This window comes from Schistocerca americana, chromosome X (assembly GCF_021461395.2).
Source record: "Schistocerca americana isolate TAMUIC-IGC-003095 chromosome X, iqSchAmer2.1, whole genome shotgun sequence".
In the NCBI taxonomy this organism is placed as follows: domain Eukaryota; kingdom Metazoa; phylum Arthropoda; class Insecta; order Orthoptera; family Acrididae; genus Schistocerca; species Schistocerca americana.
Window position 1 is genome coordinate 203165931 of NC_060130.1, and position 18428 is coordinate 203184358.

General features: G+C 38.7%; 1 protein-coding gene across 1 annotated transcript in view; it reads left to right on the plus strand.

Moving 5' to 3' along the window:
• Positions 1-18428, plus strand: part of LOC124555112 (dual specificity mitogen-activated protein kinase kinase 7-like) — a 167883-nt gene that overhangs the window by 43781 nt on the left and 105674 nt on the right. Inside the window, exon 3 of the mRNA XM_047128915.1 lies at positions 5365-5478. Within this exon, the coding sequence (XP_046984871.1) occupies positions 5365-5478 (114 nt within the window). The remainder of the gene's footprint in view (positions 1-5364; positions 5479-18428) is intronic.

Below are 18428 nucleotides of genomic sequence, written 5' to 3' on the forward strand. Positions count from 1 at the left end.
GATGTTTTTGATTTTAAAGATTTTATGATGGACATTATTTCTGTTGGGGTAGTGAGGGTCAAATTCATATTATGGAAGTTACTTGAAATGTCTGGTCTAAGGTAATCCATAGCAGCATCTACCGAACCTGACAACCCCATCTTTTCAGTAACAGTTATAAAATGTTTGTTAAAAAGTTCTGCAACACTATACACATCTGTCACCAATGCATCATTTACTCTTAATGCTATTTGTTCCTCTTCATGTCTGGTTCTACCGGTCTCCTCCTTCACTATATCCCATATTGTCTTTATTTTGTTATCTGATATGACTATCTTTTCCTTGTAATATATTTGCTTTGACATCCGTATTACAGTCTTTAATATTTTGCAGTATTTCTTATAATGTGCTATAGCATCAACATTGGAAATGTTTCGGATTGACAGATACAGTTTTCTTTTTGTTTTACAAGATACCCCTATTCCTCGAGTAATCCATGGCTTCTTTGTAGACTTTGCTCTAACCTTGGTAAGTTTTGGGGGAAAGCAGTGTTCAAATAAGGTAAGCACTTTATTAGCAAAAATGTTATATTTTTCATTCATGCCATGAGCACTGTAAACATCAGTCCAGTGAATGTCTCTGAGGAGTGTCCTAAAATAATCAATTTTTGGCTTACTGATTACCCTCTTGAGCTCAGATTTAACAGATTTTATATCCTGTTCAGTATTAACATTTAACAGAAGGAACTGCATGTCATGGTCTGAGAGGCCATTGACTATTGGTTTTGTAATACAATTTTGTTCATTTGACTTTTCTATAAAGATATTATCAATGGCTGTTTGTGAGCAAGTGGTTATCCTAGTGGGGAACTTTACTGTGGGAATTAAGTTGAATGATAGTGTTACTAACTCAAATAGGTTCTTATTGGGAGAGTCTTTAAGGAAATCTACATTGAAATCACCAGCAACCACTATTTCTTTGTTTTTGGTTGTTAAATGGGCCAGTACAGCTTCAAGGTGGTTTACAAACAGATTAAAGTTACCTGCAGGTGCTCGATATACACTTAATATTATGAAAGATTTTTTGTGAAAATCTAATTCTGTTGCACATGCTTCCATATGCTGTTCTAGGCAAAATTTATGAATGTCTATGTTCTTAAATTTATGACAGTTCCTGATGAATGTGGCAACTCCTCCTTTCTCCATTTCTGATCTACAATAGTGAGATGCTAACCTAAACCCTGTAACATTTAAAAGTTCTATACCAGTGGTCACATGATGTTCAGAGAGGCAGATTATGTCAGCTGGGTTTGAAGACTCTAATTCATCTATGCAGATAGTTAATTCATTAATTTTATTTCTCAGTCCTCGAATATTTTGATGCAATAAAGATAGCTGACATTTCACATTGACTGACTTAAAATTGGATGGAGTTAAAATATCTGCTGACAGTTGAAAATTCTTAACCAATGGCTGTTTATGTTGATGTAATAAGCTGGAATTATGTTTTTTGATTGCAATCAAAACATATGGTCAGGGCACTTCCCAATGAAATCATGAAATTTAGCGAGAAGCAAGGTTTTACAGTACAAGTAAAAGAATAATCTGAAAATTGTTAATTTGTAATTATATCACATGGAATTTTTTGTCATTTGTTATCTGTCTGCCTGTCAGTCTGTTAAGACCCCATTTTCTCAGGAATTACAATAGCCAATGTGCAGTTACACAAAGAATTTAAACTTAAAATTAAGATGTTCTTGAAATTCGTGGAATTCCCAGGTCCAATATCTTGCCTGTATCAATAGCAGTAACAGGCAAAACTTGTCAAGATTCTCAATTTCTGATATAGATGAACTATCTGTAGATGAAATCAACCCTCAAAGCACAAGTTCTAGTAGCACTTGGCCAATTTTTGAAATTGTGACTGATAGCTTAATATTGATAGTAGTAATACGGGCTTGGAACGAAGGTGGCTGTAAATGTCCCCTATGCTCAGCTCCTGTTCAGTGTTCCTTATTTGAGAACAATTTGTCTATTTCTTTCTCTTCTTGCATGCAGCGTCATCTCAGTTACAGTTGGTGAATATGAAATGGAGGAGTGGACAGAGGAAACTAATTTTAAGTTGTTGACTGATAAATTTGTGTGTGTTCTTTTTAACTGATCACATTTTGTTTTCAACTCTCTGGCGCTTTGAGATGTGATATTGTTATGATTTTTAAGTTTCTGTGAGGTTTCAGAACCTGATTTTTTATTTCAAACTTCTTACTTTTCATATCTGAGGTACTGGAAGGAATGGTTCCTTAAAGCACTCAACATTTTAAAATTCATAAACCATAAAATATATACAGCAGATTCCAGTTGTATATACACAGTGTGTGATCATATCTGAAAGTATGGATGTTAGGTTATCTACTGAGGTATCTTGACACATTCAGTCATACTTGGAGATATCTGCAGTTCACCATGAGTGAATTAGGCTCGTCATTAGTACATTTAGAACCGACTTTTCTTCCAGTCTCTATTATCACTTAAATCTAGGTAGCAACTGTAACAAGCACACAAAATGTGCTGGCCAGGGTGGCCGAGCGGTTGTAGGCGCCACAGTCTGGAACCACGCGACCGCTATGGTCGCAGGTTCAAATCCTGCCTCGGGCATGGATGTGTGTGATGTCCTTAGGTTAGTTAGGTTTAAGTAGTTCTAAGTTATAGGGGCCTGATGACCTCAGAAGTTAAGTCCCATAGTGCTCAGAGCCATTTGAAAAAAAAAAAAAAAAAGAAAAGAAAAAAAAAGTACTCTGTGCCCCCAGATACGCGCATATTATAGCACTGCTATTCCTCCTATGCAAAGAATTTTCAGTGATCAACTCCAAACAGTGTCATTCTTTTGGATTCATGTAGAAAGCTACATTTCATAAATAAATGGCAATTATTAATTTTTTACACTAGGGTAGGAGAAAACACCATTTTATCGTCTTAGGCAGCACACAATAGTTTTAGCTACAACACATTTTAGAAATGAAAATACTCAAGTTTTGATACTTGAGCAGCTTGACAGTTTCAACATTGCTTACACTGATCAGTAAAAGCAGGGAGCTCCCCACCAGGTGATTAACTTTACCTCAGTCTATACACAGTATATACAGCCAAAATTCAATTAAAATCTATAGAAATTAACTCTACGCGGTATCTATGGCTGTGAGACATAGCTAATGATCAGCATGGCTATTTAAGTTCTCTGAGCACATTCCACCCAGTTACAAACAAGTGGGAAGGACATGCATTGGCTACCAAGACGAATCAGAATTTTGTGAAACAAGTAAAGTGAGGTAGTAAATTAGGAAACCTATGATGGATACAATTGAATAAGGAAGTACAATGGTCACCAAAAGCAAGAATGTCATCAAGACAGAAAGGGAAGGTTGTGTGTGTTTGGTCGAACTGATAGACAATCACTATGAAGTGAGAATATTTAGTTCAGATCTGATAAACACAGAACAGATGTGCTTGAAGCTGAAGGATGTTATAAACTACAGACACTACTACATTCTTGCTACAAAATATACTGCATTGAAAGTGACAGAGAAAAAATGATAGCAATTCTACATCTGGAAAAAGGACCATGTGGGGAAGCCTATAATAATTTTTAGTCAGATCCTACAAAAAAATATGTGATAAAATTCTAAGATGTTCTCATCATCAGTAAAGTAATATGGATTATCCTTGCAAATATGTGTTGAATCAATGAATATTTATTTAATAGAATCTAGTATGTTATACAGGATGGCAAATATTCTACAGAAGCGAAAGTAACATCAGATGTTCTACATAGAGGTGTAGTGAGACCTCTAATGTTCTCAATATACTAAGAAGCATGAACGACCTGCATAAGCAAAAATGTTTCAGTAACAAGACGAGGAAGAGGAACACAAAGATGATGAAGAAGAAGAATTGACACGAGATGGGAGATCATATAAACTTGATATTACGGAAGACAAATGGAAGACTTAGATTTGTTGGAAGGATTGAGGAAAATCATATAAGATGCTAGTGCAGCCAGTTTGAGTATTGTTCCTGCGTTTAGAGTCCCTCTCAAGCAAGTATGTCAAAATAAAGTGTGTGGGGGGGGGGGGGGGGAGATCAGAGTTGCTAAGTTTGTAGTAGGCTGGTGTAGCCCATGCGAATGTGGAACAAATATGCTCAGTAAACAGAAATGGGAATCCTTGGAAGAAAGATGAAACACTTCTCATGAAACCTTGCTGGGTGGATTTAGAGAACCTGTGGCAGTTGTTTTGTCGCCATTGTGTATCTTGCCTAGAGAGATCATAAGAATAAGATAAAAAATTAAGGTTCGGATACAGGCATGTAGACATTCATTTTTTCCTTGCTCACAGAGTGACTGGAATGAGAGAGAAGATGGATAATATTGGTACAGAGTACCTTCTGCCATTCACTATACACTGACTTGCAGAACATATATGTAAATGTAAATGTAGGTGTGAATAATAATGTCAAGGAAAGGAAGATTAAGGTTTGACAACCCAGCAATGAGATAATTAGAAATGAAGCACAAGCTTGGATTGTGGAAGGATATAGTCCATGTCCTTTCAAAGGAACAATCCAATCATTCACAAAAAGTGATTTAGAGAGATTGTGGTAAACCTAAATCTGGATGACTGTGCAGGGACTTTTAACTTCCATCCACCCAAATATAAGTCCACTGCTGAATCAACTTACTCTGTAATAATTAAGTAACTATTGCTGGCTGTCATGTCACAGTTAATTCAGGAGGTCATGTGTAAAAGGTAGGAAGAGTTTGCAGTGGTTACCAAGATGGAGTTTGTGAAATCCTTTGGTCTTCGCAGTCCCCTTTCAGGTTGGTGAAATGGGATAAAGTACCCATGATCTATCTGAGCATTTCCTATAATGAAAAGTGTTTTACTCATTTGTTTTTGATCCTCTGGTGATCATATGTCAGTAATCCATTTTTAAGGAGTGTTTTAATTTTAATGTTCCAACAACAATGTAAAATGAGGATAGTGTCCTGTTTAAACTGGTGATGAGAAGGCTGGTGCACATTCAGATTTTTTTTTTAATGTAGCCTGGTCACTGGCGATTTTAGTGTCTAATAACATAACAGGTGCATCCATTTCATTTGTTGTTGTTGTTATTATTATTATTATTATTAGTAGTAGTAGTAGTAGTAGTAGTAGTAATAATAATAATAATAATAATAATAATAATAATGTAAAAGGCTGCAGTGGTCCGTCATAAATTGGGAACAGCTCATGATTTAAATGAACTGTTTGATTATTTTTACTTACTTATGTTACATAAAACACAATACTGTAATAATGACAGTTTGTTGATTTCATTTGTGTTTTCACAGAGGTATGAAACTGATCTGAAAGACCTTGAACACCTGGGTGAACTTGGTAATGGAACGTATGGACATGTTGTGAAAATGCTTCATAAACCAAGCCAAACAGTCATAGCAGTAAAGGTATGTTTACAAGCGATCTGTTTAACATCACAATACCTAAGAATATGGATATGTGTGTGTGCGAGTGTATACCCTTCCTTTTTTCCCCCTAAGGTAAGTCTTTCCGCTCCCGGGATTGGAATGACTCCTTACCCTCTCCCTTAAAACCCACTTCCTTTCGTCTTTCCCTCTCCTTCCCTCTTTCCTGATGAGGCAACAGTTTGTTGCGAAAGCTTGAATTTTGTGTGTATGTATGTGTCTGTTTGTGTTTCTATCGACCTGCCAGTGCTTTCGTATGGTAAGTCACATCATCTTTGTTTTTAAATATAAGAATATATTTATGTTTATTTAACTGTTTAGTCAAGATGTCTTGGTGGTCCATAGCTATAAGCGAGGCTACTTTGAGGAATATTGTTGTTTAAGATTATATACAGTGGATACCATGATTTTTATTTGCTGAGGAGCTGCTTTTGGAAATTAAGTTAATCTATAAAATAGCTGTGCCTGTCTCTGTAGCTATCGGATCTGCGTCACTGATTTCTATACAGAGGACCCAAGTTCGATTCCTGTTACTGCCAGGGATTTTTCCTTAGTAGGGCAACTGAAACGGAGCGCACTCAGCCTCATGATGTCAGTTGATGAGCTACTTGAATGAGAAGTTGCAGCTCCAAGGTGCAGGAAGCCAACAACTAGGAGAGTGGTGTGCTAACTCCATCCCCCCTCCCCTCATACCACAATCAAATGATGCCATTGGTAGTGGATGACATGGTTCTCTGTCACTTCCAATTGGCCTGTCTGGGCCACATGTGGAACTTTGCTTTTTTGTGTGCGTTCAATCCAGTCACATACCCTGTAACACACGGATAGAGGAAATGAGAGTTAAATGTGGATAGGCCAGTAGTGCCTCTAAATATAATGTTATTGTTGAATTTAAGAGATATTTTTCACAGTAACAACAAACGGAGGAAAAATTAGAAACTTTCATTTCATGGCCCATAGTGAATTAATTTGTATGTAAGTGCTCATAGCAACATGGTTTGGCAAAATGTCAAGGTTGAAACACAGCAAGACTGCAAGGTTATAGTAAGGTATTTGAGAAGTAGTTGTATTTCATTTGATTTTTCCTGTTTACCATAGCACATACCGTATTTACTCGAATCTAAGCCGCACTTTTTTTCCGGTTTTTGTAATCCAAAAAACCGTCTGCAGCTTAGAATCGAGTGCAAAGTAAGTGGAAGTTCTGAAAAATGTTGGTAGGTGCCGCTACAACTAACTTCTGCCATCGAATGTATGTAGTGCTACACAGGAATGCTTTGCAGACATAAAGATAAATACTGGCGCCAAAACCTCTGCGTGAGTAAAAAAAAAAAAAAAAAAAAAAAAGGGGGTGGAAGATGAGCTTTTTTCTCCGCCCCGAGTTTCGACCAATTCATTTTCGTACATTATCCAACGACGTAAATATGTACTATGAAAATCCGACTGGCAAGACTGGGATGTTTGTCAATATGGCCAACTCTATGTTCTGAATTTTTTCCTACCTGTGAGAAGAGATGGTTGCTAATAGGAACTTTTATGAATTGTGAATCACACGCAGTATTCTCTTCACCATAAGAATAATACGAATATAAACATTTTGCCATGTATTCTTTTGTGTTTGCTGCTATCTCATTTAAATCCTGTCTGCCCAATAAATTACGAAACTAGAGTGAGACAACAGCAAACGCGGAAGAATATACATATCATGTCATGTTCATATTCATATTATTCTTATGCCTAATAGTGATACAGTCAGAATTGAAGCACGGAAATTGACTAGATTTTTAAATCTAAGATGACTCTAATTTCTGTGCAGAATATAATGTACTAAAGAGGCGTCTGCAAAGATTTTCAAACGGAGAAAAGTTTTCGGTAAACTCTCGTTCAGAACATCTTCCATCATACGGAGCCTATTATTTGGTTCTTGTTGATCATTATCAAAGAAAGCAGCGGTGTAAGTAACAACAAATAGCAGTCTCTTGCCATTGTTTCGCTAATGAGACGATTCCTCTCTCTTCTTTTTTTTAAATTGTAAGTGGTGGTAGCGCGCACAAAAGCAACCCACGCCGCAAGCGGCGACAGGCCGTAAACACTCATTATCAGAATGCGACGAACAAAGCGTGACACACTACAGTAATGCATTTTCAGCTTAGAGTGACGTAAACACCTATAACAAAGAGAACGCCACTTATCAGATCAAAGAAAAATAAGCAATCAATTCAAACCAGATGAAGCACGTGAAAAAGGATGGGTACCCGTATATATACGGGTGGAGCGCCTGATGCATAGCAAAGCTTAACTGCTAAGCTTACGACTCGAACCAAACGACTGTAGCTGTGTCGTCATTTATTTGACCTAAATTGTGTCTCATATTACAATGGACCAACTTTGTTTCAATTCGGAGGTGTGGCCTAAAACTTTTCTCTCCGCTTGAATTTTGAGTCTCAAACTTCAGGTGCGGCTTAGATTCGGAAAAGTTTTTTTTTCCTTGATTTCGAGTCTCATTTTTCAGGTGCGGCTTAGATTCGAGTAAATATGGTATATACTGTGAAATACAAGTAAGATAATGCAGTAGCAACTCAGTCTCTTTCATATATTCTCGTAAAGTGGCATTTGCATTCCAGAAGTTAGGCATCAGTATCTGTATTCATGTAGCTGTTGGTAGCTTCTACAGCAAATTGAAGGATGAAATATAGGGTCAGTTAGTAGTATGCTCCAGTTGAAAGTTATGCAGTCAACAATCCTCCAGTAAAACTGATTGCTACGATACTTCTTTCTAAAGGTATAGCCCCAGTTTCATGTTTGATTTATTGAAACACACTTGAATGAATTACTGATTTCCTGATGGTATTCTGTCATCATTCAAGTCTCTTTTGTAATGGAGAGCTATGATGCGTAGGTAGTGTGGTTTGAATTATGATTTAAGTACACAATTGGAAATGATATTATTTGCTGTATGTGACAAGTAAACTCTTGTGCCAGCCTAGCACTTGAACACTTGAAACGAGACACCTGCATTGCAAAACAGATTTTAACTTAGCAAGTACAACATGCATTGGCTTTTCATTTTTTTTATTTATTTATTTTATTTTTTATTTTTTTTATACTCTTCATCATTTCAAGAAAATAACATTATACTGTATGAATTGATCAGTCCATTTATATTTTCTAAACAAAAACACCATCTAAAACTCTGTCGATGTGACTCGACTGCAGTGGTGGGAGAAACCTTTTGTTCAGAGAAGTTTTGCCGTAGATCCGTAAAATTCACTGCATTGACAGAGTAATTTTGAATCATTTCTAAGTTATTCTTCAAGTATGGATGATATGCACTGTAAAGTGTAACAAGCCCCATTTTAAACATTTTTCTCCAATATCTTACTTTCATTTGTGTATCAAGTATTAGTTCATTATTTTTATATCCTACTATTTCTTCTGTTTGTAAGTCAGTATGTCAGTGACTTTCGTTGGTACACTGTTTACTTGAGTGGATCATCATTGTCTCTTGGCTTTAGATATATACTACAAATTTTCAAAGTATTTTTATTTTAATATGGTTACAAATACATGCTTATGAAACCTGTAAGTTAATTTGGAAGGCTGTGCAATATCCCAGAATCATGAAGTTACTTCTTGTTGCTAATTCAAAAAATTGATTTTCAGTAACTTTTGCAGTGTAATTATGATTAATCCATGACAAAATATTTCATTGTGCAGAAATCAGTTATTTTCTCTATTCTGTTTAGTAGTTCCTCTTATACTGCCAAATGAGTGAGAAGATATTATTTCATGTTATACTTTTCTTTGTCTGGCACCAAGCAAGGTGGTGCAGTGGTTAATGCATGGATTGGAATTCAGGAGAAGTGTTGCTTCAATCCTCGTCTGTCCATCCAGATTTAGGGTTTCTATGACTTCCCTAAGTCACTTAAAGTGAATGTGTAGATGGTTTTTTTGAAGAAGATACTACCAGTTACCTTCCCTATCCTTCAATATGAACTTGTGTGCACTCTTAAATGACTTAGTTGTCAAAGGGACATTAGTCTTCCTTTCTTCCCTCTTTAACTGGGCGTTGTTCACATTGCACACACAGACAACATATGCTTTTTTTTTTGTTGGTATCTTCGTAGCCAGCAGTTTGCTTGTATCAGCAAAGAAACTCATGCAAAGTTCAGACGTCAGGTCCTTTATAAAATGGAGATGATTCAAAGAACTGAATTTCCTCTATAGTGCTTGAAATAGTAGTCTGTGTATGTATTACTAAATGCATGTTGACATTTTATTTTCCATGTGCGAAAACAGTAAAATCGGAAATATTCTTTTTTTGAAAGACAGGAATGGGCATGTAAATAAGGTTAAAATTTACACTTTGTGTTTTGTGTTGGTACTTCTTATCACATATACACTGATCAGCCAGAACATTATGACTATATGACTATCTGCCTAAAAGTCGGTATGTCCCTTTGGCACAGATAACATCGGCGATCGCTAATGACCTCAGTAGTTGAGCGCCCTTAAACCCCAAACATCGGCGATGCGTCGTGGCATGGAAGCAGTGAGGCCTTGGTAGGTCACTATAGGGAGTTGGCACCACATCTGCATACACAAGTCATCGAATTCTCATAAATTCTTTGGAGGGGGCCGACGAGCTCTGACACCACATTCAATCTTATCCCAGGTGTATTGGACTGGATTAAGATCTTGTGAGTTGGGGGGACCAGCAAATCTATTGGAACTCGCAACTGTGTTCCTGGAACAACTCCATCACACCCAAGGCCTTGTGACATTGTGCATTATCTTGTTGAAAAAATGCCACTGCCATCAGGAAACTAGATCATCGTAAAGATGTGTATATGGCCTGCAACCAGCGTATGATACTCCTTGGTCGTCATGGTGCCTTGCTGTATGAGCTCCGCTAGACCCATGGATGCCCACATGAATGTTCCCCAGAGCATAATAGAGCTGCTGCCAGCTTGTCTCCATCCCAAACTACAGGTTTGAAGAAGCTGTTCCTGTGGAAGATGACAGATTCTTGCCCTCCCATTGGCATGATGAAGAAGGTATCAGGATGCATCAGATTGTGCAATGCCCTGCCACTGTCCCAATGTCCAGTACCAATGGTCACGTGCCCATTTCAGTCGTCATTGCCAATGTTGTGATGGTAACATTGGCACATGCATGGATCGTCTGCTGTGGAGGCCCATCATTAGGAGTGTTTGGCGCACTGTGTGCTCACACACACTTCTACTCTGCCCAGCATTAAAGTCTGATGTTAGTTCCACCACAGTTTGCTGCCTGTGCTGTTATACAAGTCTACCCAGCCTACAACATCCGACATCTGTGATGAGGAGTGGCCGCCCAACCCCACATCATCGATGTGGTTTCACCTTGGTTTTACCACGTGTTGGAGACACTCACTGCAGCATTCCTTGAACACCCAAAAAATCATGCAGTTTCCAAAATGCTCACACCAAGCCTCCGGGCCATCACAATCTGCCTTCTGTCAAACTCAGATAGATCGCTTGCCTTCCTCATTCTACACGCTTACTTATACTACGTGCACTGTGCATATGTCTGACTAGCAGTCATTCTGTGCCAGGTGATGCTGTAATTGCCTGAACAGGTTTATATTGATAGTGTGATCAATGTAAATGGCTACAGACAAATAACTCAAACATAGATGGGTATAAATGCACAAGAGGTGCATACATTAGTTTACACCATCTTCTCATCCCGTATATGTCAAATTAGTTGCTGGTTGTTGTTGTTGTTGTTGTTGTGGTGGTGGTGGTGGTCTTCAGTCCTGAGACTGGTTTGATGCAGCTCTCCATTCTACTCTATCCTGTGCAAGCTTCTTCATCTCCCAGTAACTACGTGTATTCATCTCTTGGTCTCCCTCTATGATTTTTACCCTCCACACTGCCCTCCAATACTAAATTGGTGATCCCTTGATGCCTCAGAACATGTCCTACCAACCGATCCCTTCTTCTAGTCAAGTTGTGCTACAAATTTCTCTTCTCCCCAATCTTATTCAATACCTCCTCATTAGTTGTGTGATCTACCCATCTAATCTTCAGCATTCTTCTGTAGCACCACATTTCGAAAGCTTCTATTCTCTTCTTGTCTAAACTATTTATCGTCCATGTTGCTGGTATCATTAGATTTAATGGAGGAAGGGGGAATTCACTGATCAAAACAGCATTAGCCATGATATCATGGTAGATCTTGGAGATAATGTTGACAGTTTGGAGTAGAATCACTCTTATTAATAATAATAATAATAATAATAATAATTATTATTATTATTATTATTATTATTATAAATACGAAGCTGATAGATAAAATGGGCATTTTTCAAATATCCAAGCTTCAGGAGTCATTAGTGTTCACTTCAGTAAGAGAAAAGGTGAGGCAATATCTCAGCAGTGTGATTTTAAAATCTGTGTTGGGGTAAACCATTGCTAGGACAGAATCTGATCAGACATAATATGAGATAAAAAAGTCTGCATACTGTTCCAGATTGTACTTGATGACTGGATTTGCTTTCAAGCAATGGAAGATATTCAGAATCACAGGGATAGAACATCAAAGAGTAACTGCAGCCATAAACAATTATTACCTTTCACACATTGTGTGTTAGCCAACAGGATGTAGCTCAGGTATCGATAGATATAGCACAGAGATTAAGGCACTGGACTCACATTTGGGAGGAACTGGGGTCAAACCATTGCCTGTCCATCAGATTTAATTTTTCTTAGGCTTCCTTAAACCAGTTAAGATAAATTCTGGGATTATTCCTTTGAAAATAATGCTGTTGGTTTCCCTTCAGATCCTTGCTCAGTTTGAGCTTTTCCTTCATCAGTCCTCCTAGATCTTTTCAACTGCATGTGATCACAGGGATTGTTCTCAGGCTTATGGTGAGAATCCATACTAATACCCTCCAGAACAAAGGAAGGATAGTACAGTATGTCCACAAGCAGTTACTGTAGTGTTACCTTCACCAATTGCATAGGAAAGACCCTTGAGTGGATGATAAACTGCTGTCTAGTTTGGGTTTTAGAGAGGAAGAAACTTGGCAACTACTACCATTGTGGATTCAAAAAGTATCATTCTACCCTAGACAACCTGACCCTCCTGGAGCAGCTCTACAGGAATGTTTCCTGTGCAGATAGCTGTATAGAGATATTGTTTGATACTTAGCTAGCTTCACAACTGGGCTTCCGTGGAAGGTTGCTACTTTTATTAAAGCACTCCCTTACAGAGTGGTCAGTCCATTACTTTGTTGGAGACTTGCAGTCAAAGAGTTTTATACAATACAATGATGTCCCCCAAGGAAGCATTTTAAGTGTCACCCTCTTTGCTATTGCTATAAACAGCGTAACTGACATAGTGAAGACTCCAGTGAAGATTTCTTTATTTGCTGATGATTTTGTTATTGGCTGACGCTTCTCTCTTGCAACAATAGCTTTTCAATTGGTCACAAAAGCAGGTGTTTTAAAATTTCAACAGATGAAACACTGTGTGAAATTTTAAACTTTTCTGACATACAGATTGTTGTATAAAATTTTGGGTGAGCTGCCGGACATTTGTAACATGCTAGTAAAATATTTCAGCACAGAGTGTTGTGTCCATCTTCAGGAGAATACTGATGAGCAGTACACTGAGCTCCCCTATTTAAGATCCCCCAGCACACATGTGGTGTCCTAGTTGGCGTTATGCACATGTTGCTTGAGCACATGCGTTTCCGCTGTTTGTCTGTGTGTAGTTCTGCGTGCCCACTGTCATGAAACCTCACTTCTTTGATATCAAAACAATTGTCATCACATGGTAAGACCGCAGGACAATACCGATTATATACAGAACGAAGTTTTTCTATAATCGTATCTTGGAATTTAATGGAAAACTGCTGTCTTGATTCATAAGGGATCCAGACAGTCTTATTTCCACTGATGATTGAACTCCAAAAGTGTGAAACGTGGGCCACAATTTCTGTTTCATTATATTTCATCAAATGACCAGTGGAAATAGAGTGTTCAGCGATAGTGGACTTATTTGCTTGGAGGAGGTGAGTATGCCACTATAATGAAATCTTGCACAATGTGCATCGGTTGTCCTATATAAGATTTGCCACATTCACACGAAATCCTGCAAACACCTGCTTTGCGCAACTCATAAGTCATCTTGAGTGGATCCTAGAAGCACTAATATTTTGAAAAGAGGTCGAAACATTACTTTAACTGTATCTCTTGTTAATATTCTGCCCATTTTAGATGAAACGTTCCCAATACATGGTAGACAGGCAGTCGATTGAAGGCCTCATCCTCTTCCTTGTTCTGTTGTTTGTACGTCTGTAGTATTCTTTGTACTGGACGAGATTAATATCTGTTGTTCAAGAACACAATTTATATGTGTTCCAGTTCTGTTTACAGGCTATCGGTATCTGAGATGGTATGGGCTTGGTGGATCAAGTTCTTTAAAATCGAAACACTGAATGCCCAATTGTGCCATCACTCTTATGTCGCACCAAGATGTCAAAAACAGCAAGCAACCATCTTTCTCCACCACCATAGTAAATTTTATTTTTTCATATATGGTTTTGTTAGACTGTGGCTGTACTATTTATATTTGGGCTTGATGTTCCTACTTAAAGACGTTGGATGCAGTACACTGTGTGGGACTGGCAACTGGGGCTTGTATCCGTATCGTTTGTGCCACCACCAGTGAACCACCATGTACTATTCGATGGCATCTTCTGATTGTACAATACGTCTTTAGAACTAAGCCAGTCAGTCTCCAGCATCCATCATCATTCCTAATTCCCCAGCCATGACCTGCAAAGCCATTAGGATCTGGATGAAATAGCTTGTAATAGAGAACAGCATAGAAGATAAGTAAGATTTTCCCACAGTGTTGGAGCAAATAGCCATCTTGTCTGATGATGAGATTCAAGATAAGTTTTAATTTACTTGTGTGCAACAAGTTCAATACAACAAACTTTGTTTATCAGCATACATTCCTTCGTATTTTAATCGAGCACCGTAATAACAGTGGTTTACACAGACAGTTCTGAGCAATGGGATTTAGCTGTTCCATTGCTGATTGATGTTGCTAATTTCATCATGCCTATGTCCACACTTACACAGCACATTGTGAGTTCATATGTTTCTGCACTGTGTTATAATAGAGTGGAGTATTAGAGCATCATCTGGTACTGCTCTCCCGCTCTCCCGCTCTCTAGCTCTCCCGCGCTATAAAGTTTGGAAGGTAGGAGACGAGGTACTGGCAGAAGTAAAGCTGTGAGTACCAGGTGTGAGTCGTGCTTCAGTAGCTCAGATGGTAGAGCACTTGCCCGCGAAAGGCATAGGTCCCGAGTTCGAGTCTCGGTCAGGCACACAGTTTTAATCTGCCAGGAAGTTTCATTGGAGTTGTCGTCTGATATGTGGTGGATGGAGACAGATCTGGTGATTGAGCAGGCTAAAGCAACACATTGACAATCTGTAGATGGAGACAGATCTGGTGATTGAGCAGGCTAAACCAACACATTGACAATCTGTAGAGCACGTTGGGTTACAACATCAGTATGTGAGCGAACATTAGCCAGTTGAAAGACACTTCCTGGAATGCTGTTAATGAATGACAGCGTAACAGGTAAAATCAACAGATTGACCCACAAATTTGCAGTCTGGGTGCATGGGGGTAACTGTGAGAGTGCTCCTGCTGTCACACAAAATTGTATCCCAGACCATAACTCCATGTGTAGGTGACACCAGTGAAGTCGCAAATGGCAGTGGTTTGAGGTCGGTGGAATGTACGCTACAGGGCATCTGGCACAGAGCTGTCATTGAAGTAACCAATTTGTAACAATTTGTTGTGTCGCTGTGGTGCCAACTGCTGCTTAGATTCCTACTGCAGATGCAGTATGATGCACCAGAGGCATTCTGTTCTGTGGCTACATTCCCACCAAGTTTTTCTGCAGCACAAGAGAGGGATTATCCAGCTTCTCATAGACCTATTACATGATTGCCTCCAAATTAAGTGAGGTGTCGATAATGGCATATTTGTCACCTAAAAGGAATTCTTGACTAACATCAACTCACTGCATCCAGTCTCAAAGGTAACTAATGATCAAGATGGTTACAGCCTGTATTTGAAGTGAACCTATTTTTGCATCCTCATAGTGGCGCTACTAGTGCCACTCTGATACGACTGGCGTGAAATTTGAATAGACATCTCCTTTCAGATAAACAAACACGCCTACCAACTTTTGTTGTTTATGTGTCACAACTCCTTGTTGGTACATGTTGACTGAAGGTACTTGTATGGACTGCTGTTTCAACCGTGCTGAGGAGTGCATTTGCCTTTTCTTTATTTTCTAACAGAACACAATTTTCCTTTCTGTATGTGGAGCTGTGTTACATACTATCTTATGCTTGAGACACTGCACCTGGACATTAGCAAATCTTATACTGCATGCTGCAGTACATGGAATGTACAAAGAAATAATTTATGTCTGTTTTTAATTAAATCTGGCTCATGAGAACTTTAGTCCACCTCCGTAGATGAGTGGGCAGCGTGGATGACTGCCATGCAGAGGACCCAGTTTCAATTCCTGGAGATGCCAAGGATTTTTTCCTTGGTGGAAAAACTGGTACAGCCTGCACTCAGCCTTGTGATGCCAATTAAGGAGCCACGTGATAGAGTAGTACCAACTCCACAGTCCGGAAAGTCAGCAAAACGGCTGAATGAGTGGTGTGCTTACTACATGTCCCACTCTCATCCTCATCATACAGCAAGGCAGAGGATGGCACAATGGCTGGTCAGTGTCGCTTGAGCCTCCACGGAGCTTGTGAGTGGGTTGTTTTGGTTGGTTGTTTTTTTTTAAAAAGCTTTCCCTCTCAAGGAGGGGGCAGTGTTGCCCTTCCTCCCTCTCGAAACAGAGAAGGACCATAAATTTCACAGCAATAACAGTAATATTTCTATTACTAGCTGATTAGGAAAGATCTTGTAGTGCATGATTGCATTTGAGAGGAATGTGGTTCAAATCCCCATCTGGGTATTCAAATTTAGATTTTCTGTGGTTCCCTTCAAATGTTTCAGGTGTCATTTTAAGTTCTTAGTATTTCTGACTTATCCTTTATTTTGACAAGTGGTCAGTGACCAATAACATTGTGTCTAAATATTTTTAATACCACTCTTAATTTTGTAGTATATTAACAGGGTCCTGTGAAATTAATACCAATATATGTCGTTCCTGCTTATGTGTTGATGTGTGGCCAAATGTGAATGAGACTGGGAGAGGATGAATTAGATTTTAACAAGGGATTTTACCTTTTAGAGTCTGAAATATAGGTATTTTAACACATTCATCTCAAAATACTTTATGAAGACTGCAGATAACACCACTGTTGAGTGCCCAAGTTGAAAAATCATCATCGCCATTAACAATGGTTGAGATGAATAACCTCCCACCCATAAGATGACTACTGACAAGGGAACCTCCCCATCACACCCCCCCTCAGATTTAGTTATAAGTTGGCACAGTGGATAGGCCTTGAAAAACTGAACACAGATCAATCAAGAAAACAGGAAGAAGTTGTGTAGAACTATGAAAAAAATAAGCAAAATATACAAACTGAGTAGTCCATGTGCAACTTAGCCAAATAACAGAAAATTGTGAGCCCAGGAGCGCCGTGGTCTCATGGTTAGCATGAGCACCTGCGGTACGAGAGGTCCTTGGTTCAAATCTTCCCTCGAGTGAAAATTTTTTATTTTCAGACAATTATCAAAGTTCAGGCACTCACACATAATCAACTTCGCTCTCCAAAATTCCAGGACATGTTCAGATTTGCTTGGACAAATGCAGGATTTGACGGTGTATGCATGGAAAAATTTGAAAACGTTAAAAACATATGTTTTGACAGACACATGGAAAACTGTGCGACTGTGAAACTGTTGCATTCATTTGTTGCAGTTTATGTGACAAACTCTTTATGTTTTCATCACTTTTTTGGGAGTGACTCTCACATCCACAAGAAAACCTAAATCAGGCAAGGTAGAATAATCTTTCTACCCATTCGCCAAGTGGACAAGTTAGTTGGGTCGACAACATATTCCTGTCATATGACGCACATGCTGCCACCAGTGTCATATAGAATATATCCGACGTGTTTTCCCGTGGAGGAATCGGTTGACCTATGAACTTGCGATCAAATGTTTTTGGTTCCCATTGGAGAGGCATGCCCTTTTGTCTACGAATCGCACGGTTTTGCTGTGCGGTCGCCAAACACAGACACTAAACTTATTACAGTGAACAGAGACGTCAATGAACGAACAGACGGATCATAACTTTGTGAAAATAAAGAAAGAAAAATTTTTCACTCGAGGGTAGACTTGAAACAAAGCCCTCTCACTCCGCAGTTGCTCACGCTATCCAAGGAACCACCGCGCTTCTGAAGTCTCAGACTCCTGTGATGTTGCCTATCTTGCACATGGACTACTCAGTTTGTATATTTTGCTTATTTTTTTCATAGTTCCACACAACTTCTTCCTGTTTTCTCGATTGATCTGTGTTCAGTTTTTCAAGGCCTATCCACTGTGCCAACTTATAACTAAATCTGAGGGGGGTGCGATGGGGAGGTTCCCTTGTGAGTGGCATGTAGCCACATAGAACAGAAAGGTAACTGTTTGACAGGATCTTCAAAAAACTCCTTTCATCATAGCAGAAAGCTTGAACACACAGATGTACACTTATTAGAGTCAGTAAGCATCCTGTTCTGAAAAAGAATGAGAGTTTTATAATTTAGCTAAGTGACATCTGTACTTTTTGTGGGCTAGTCTACCATACAGCATTTAGTTTTACAGGTAAGTGGTGGTCTCTTCATTCAGGTTATACTGCTAGAGTAACTGGCTCAGAGGTTTCTCTCTAATGTTTTGAGCTC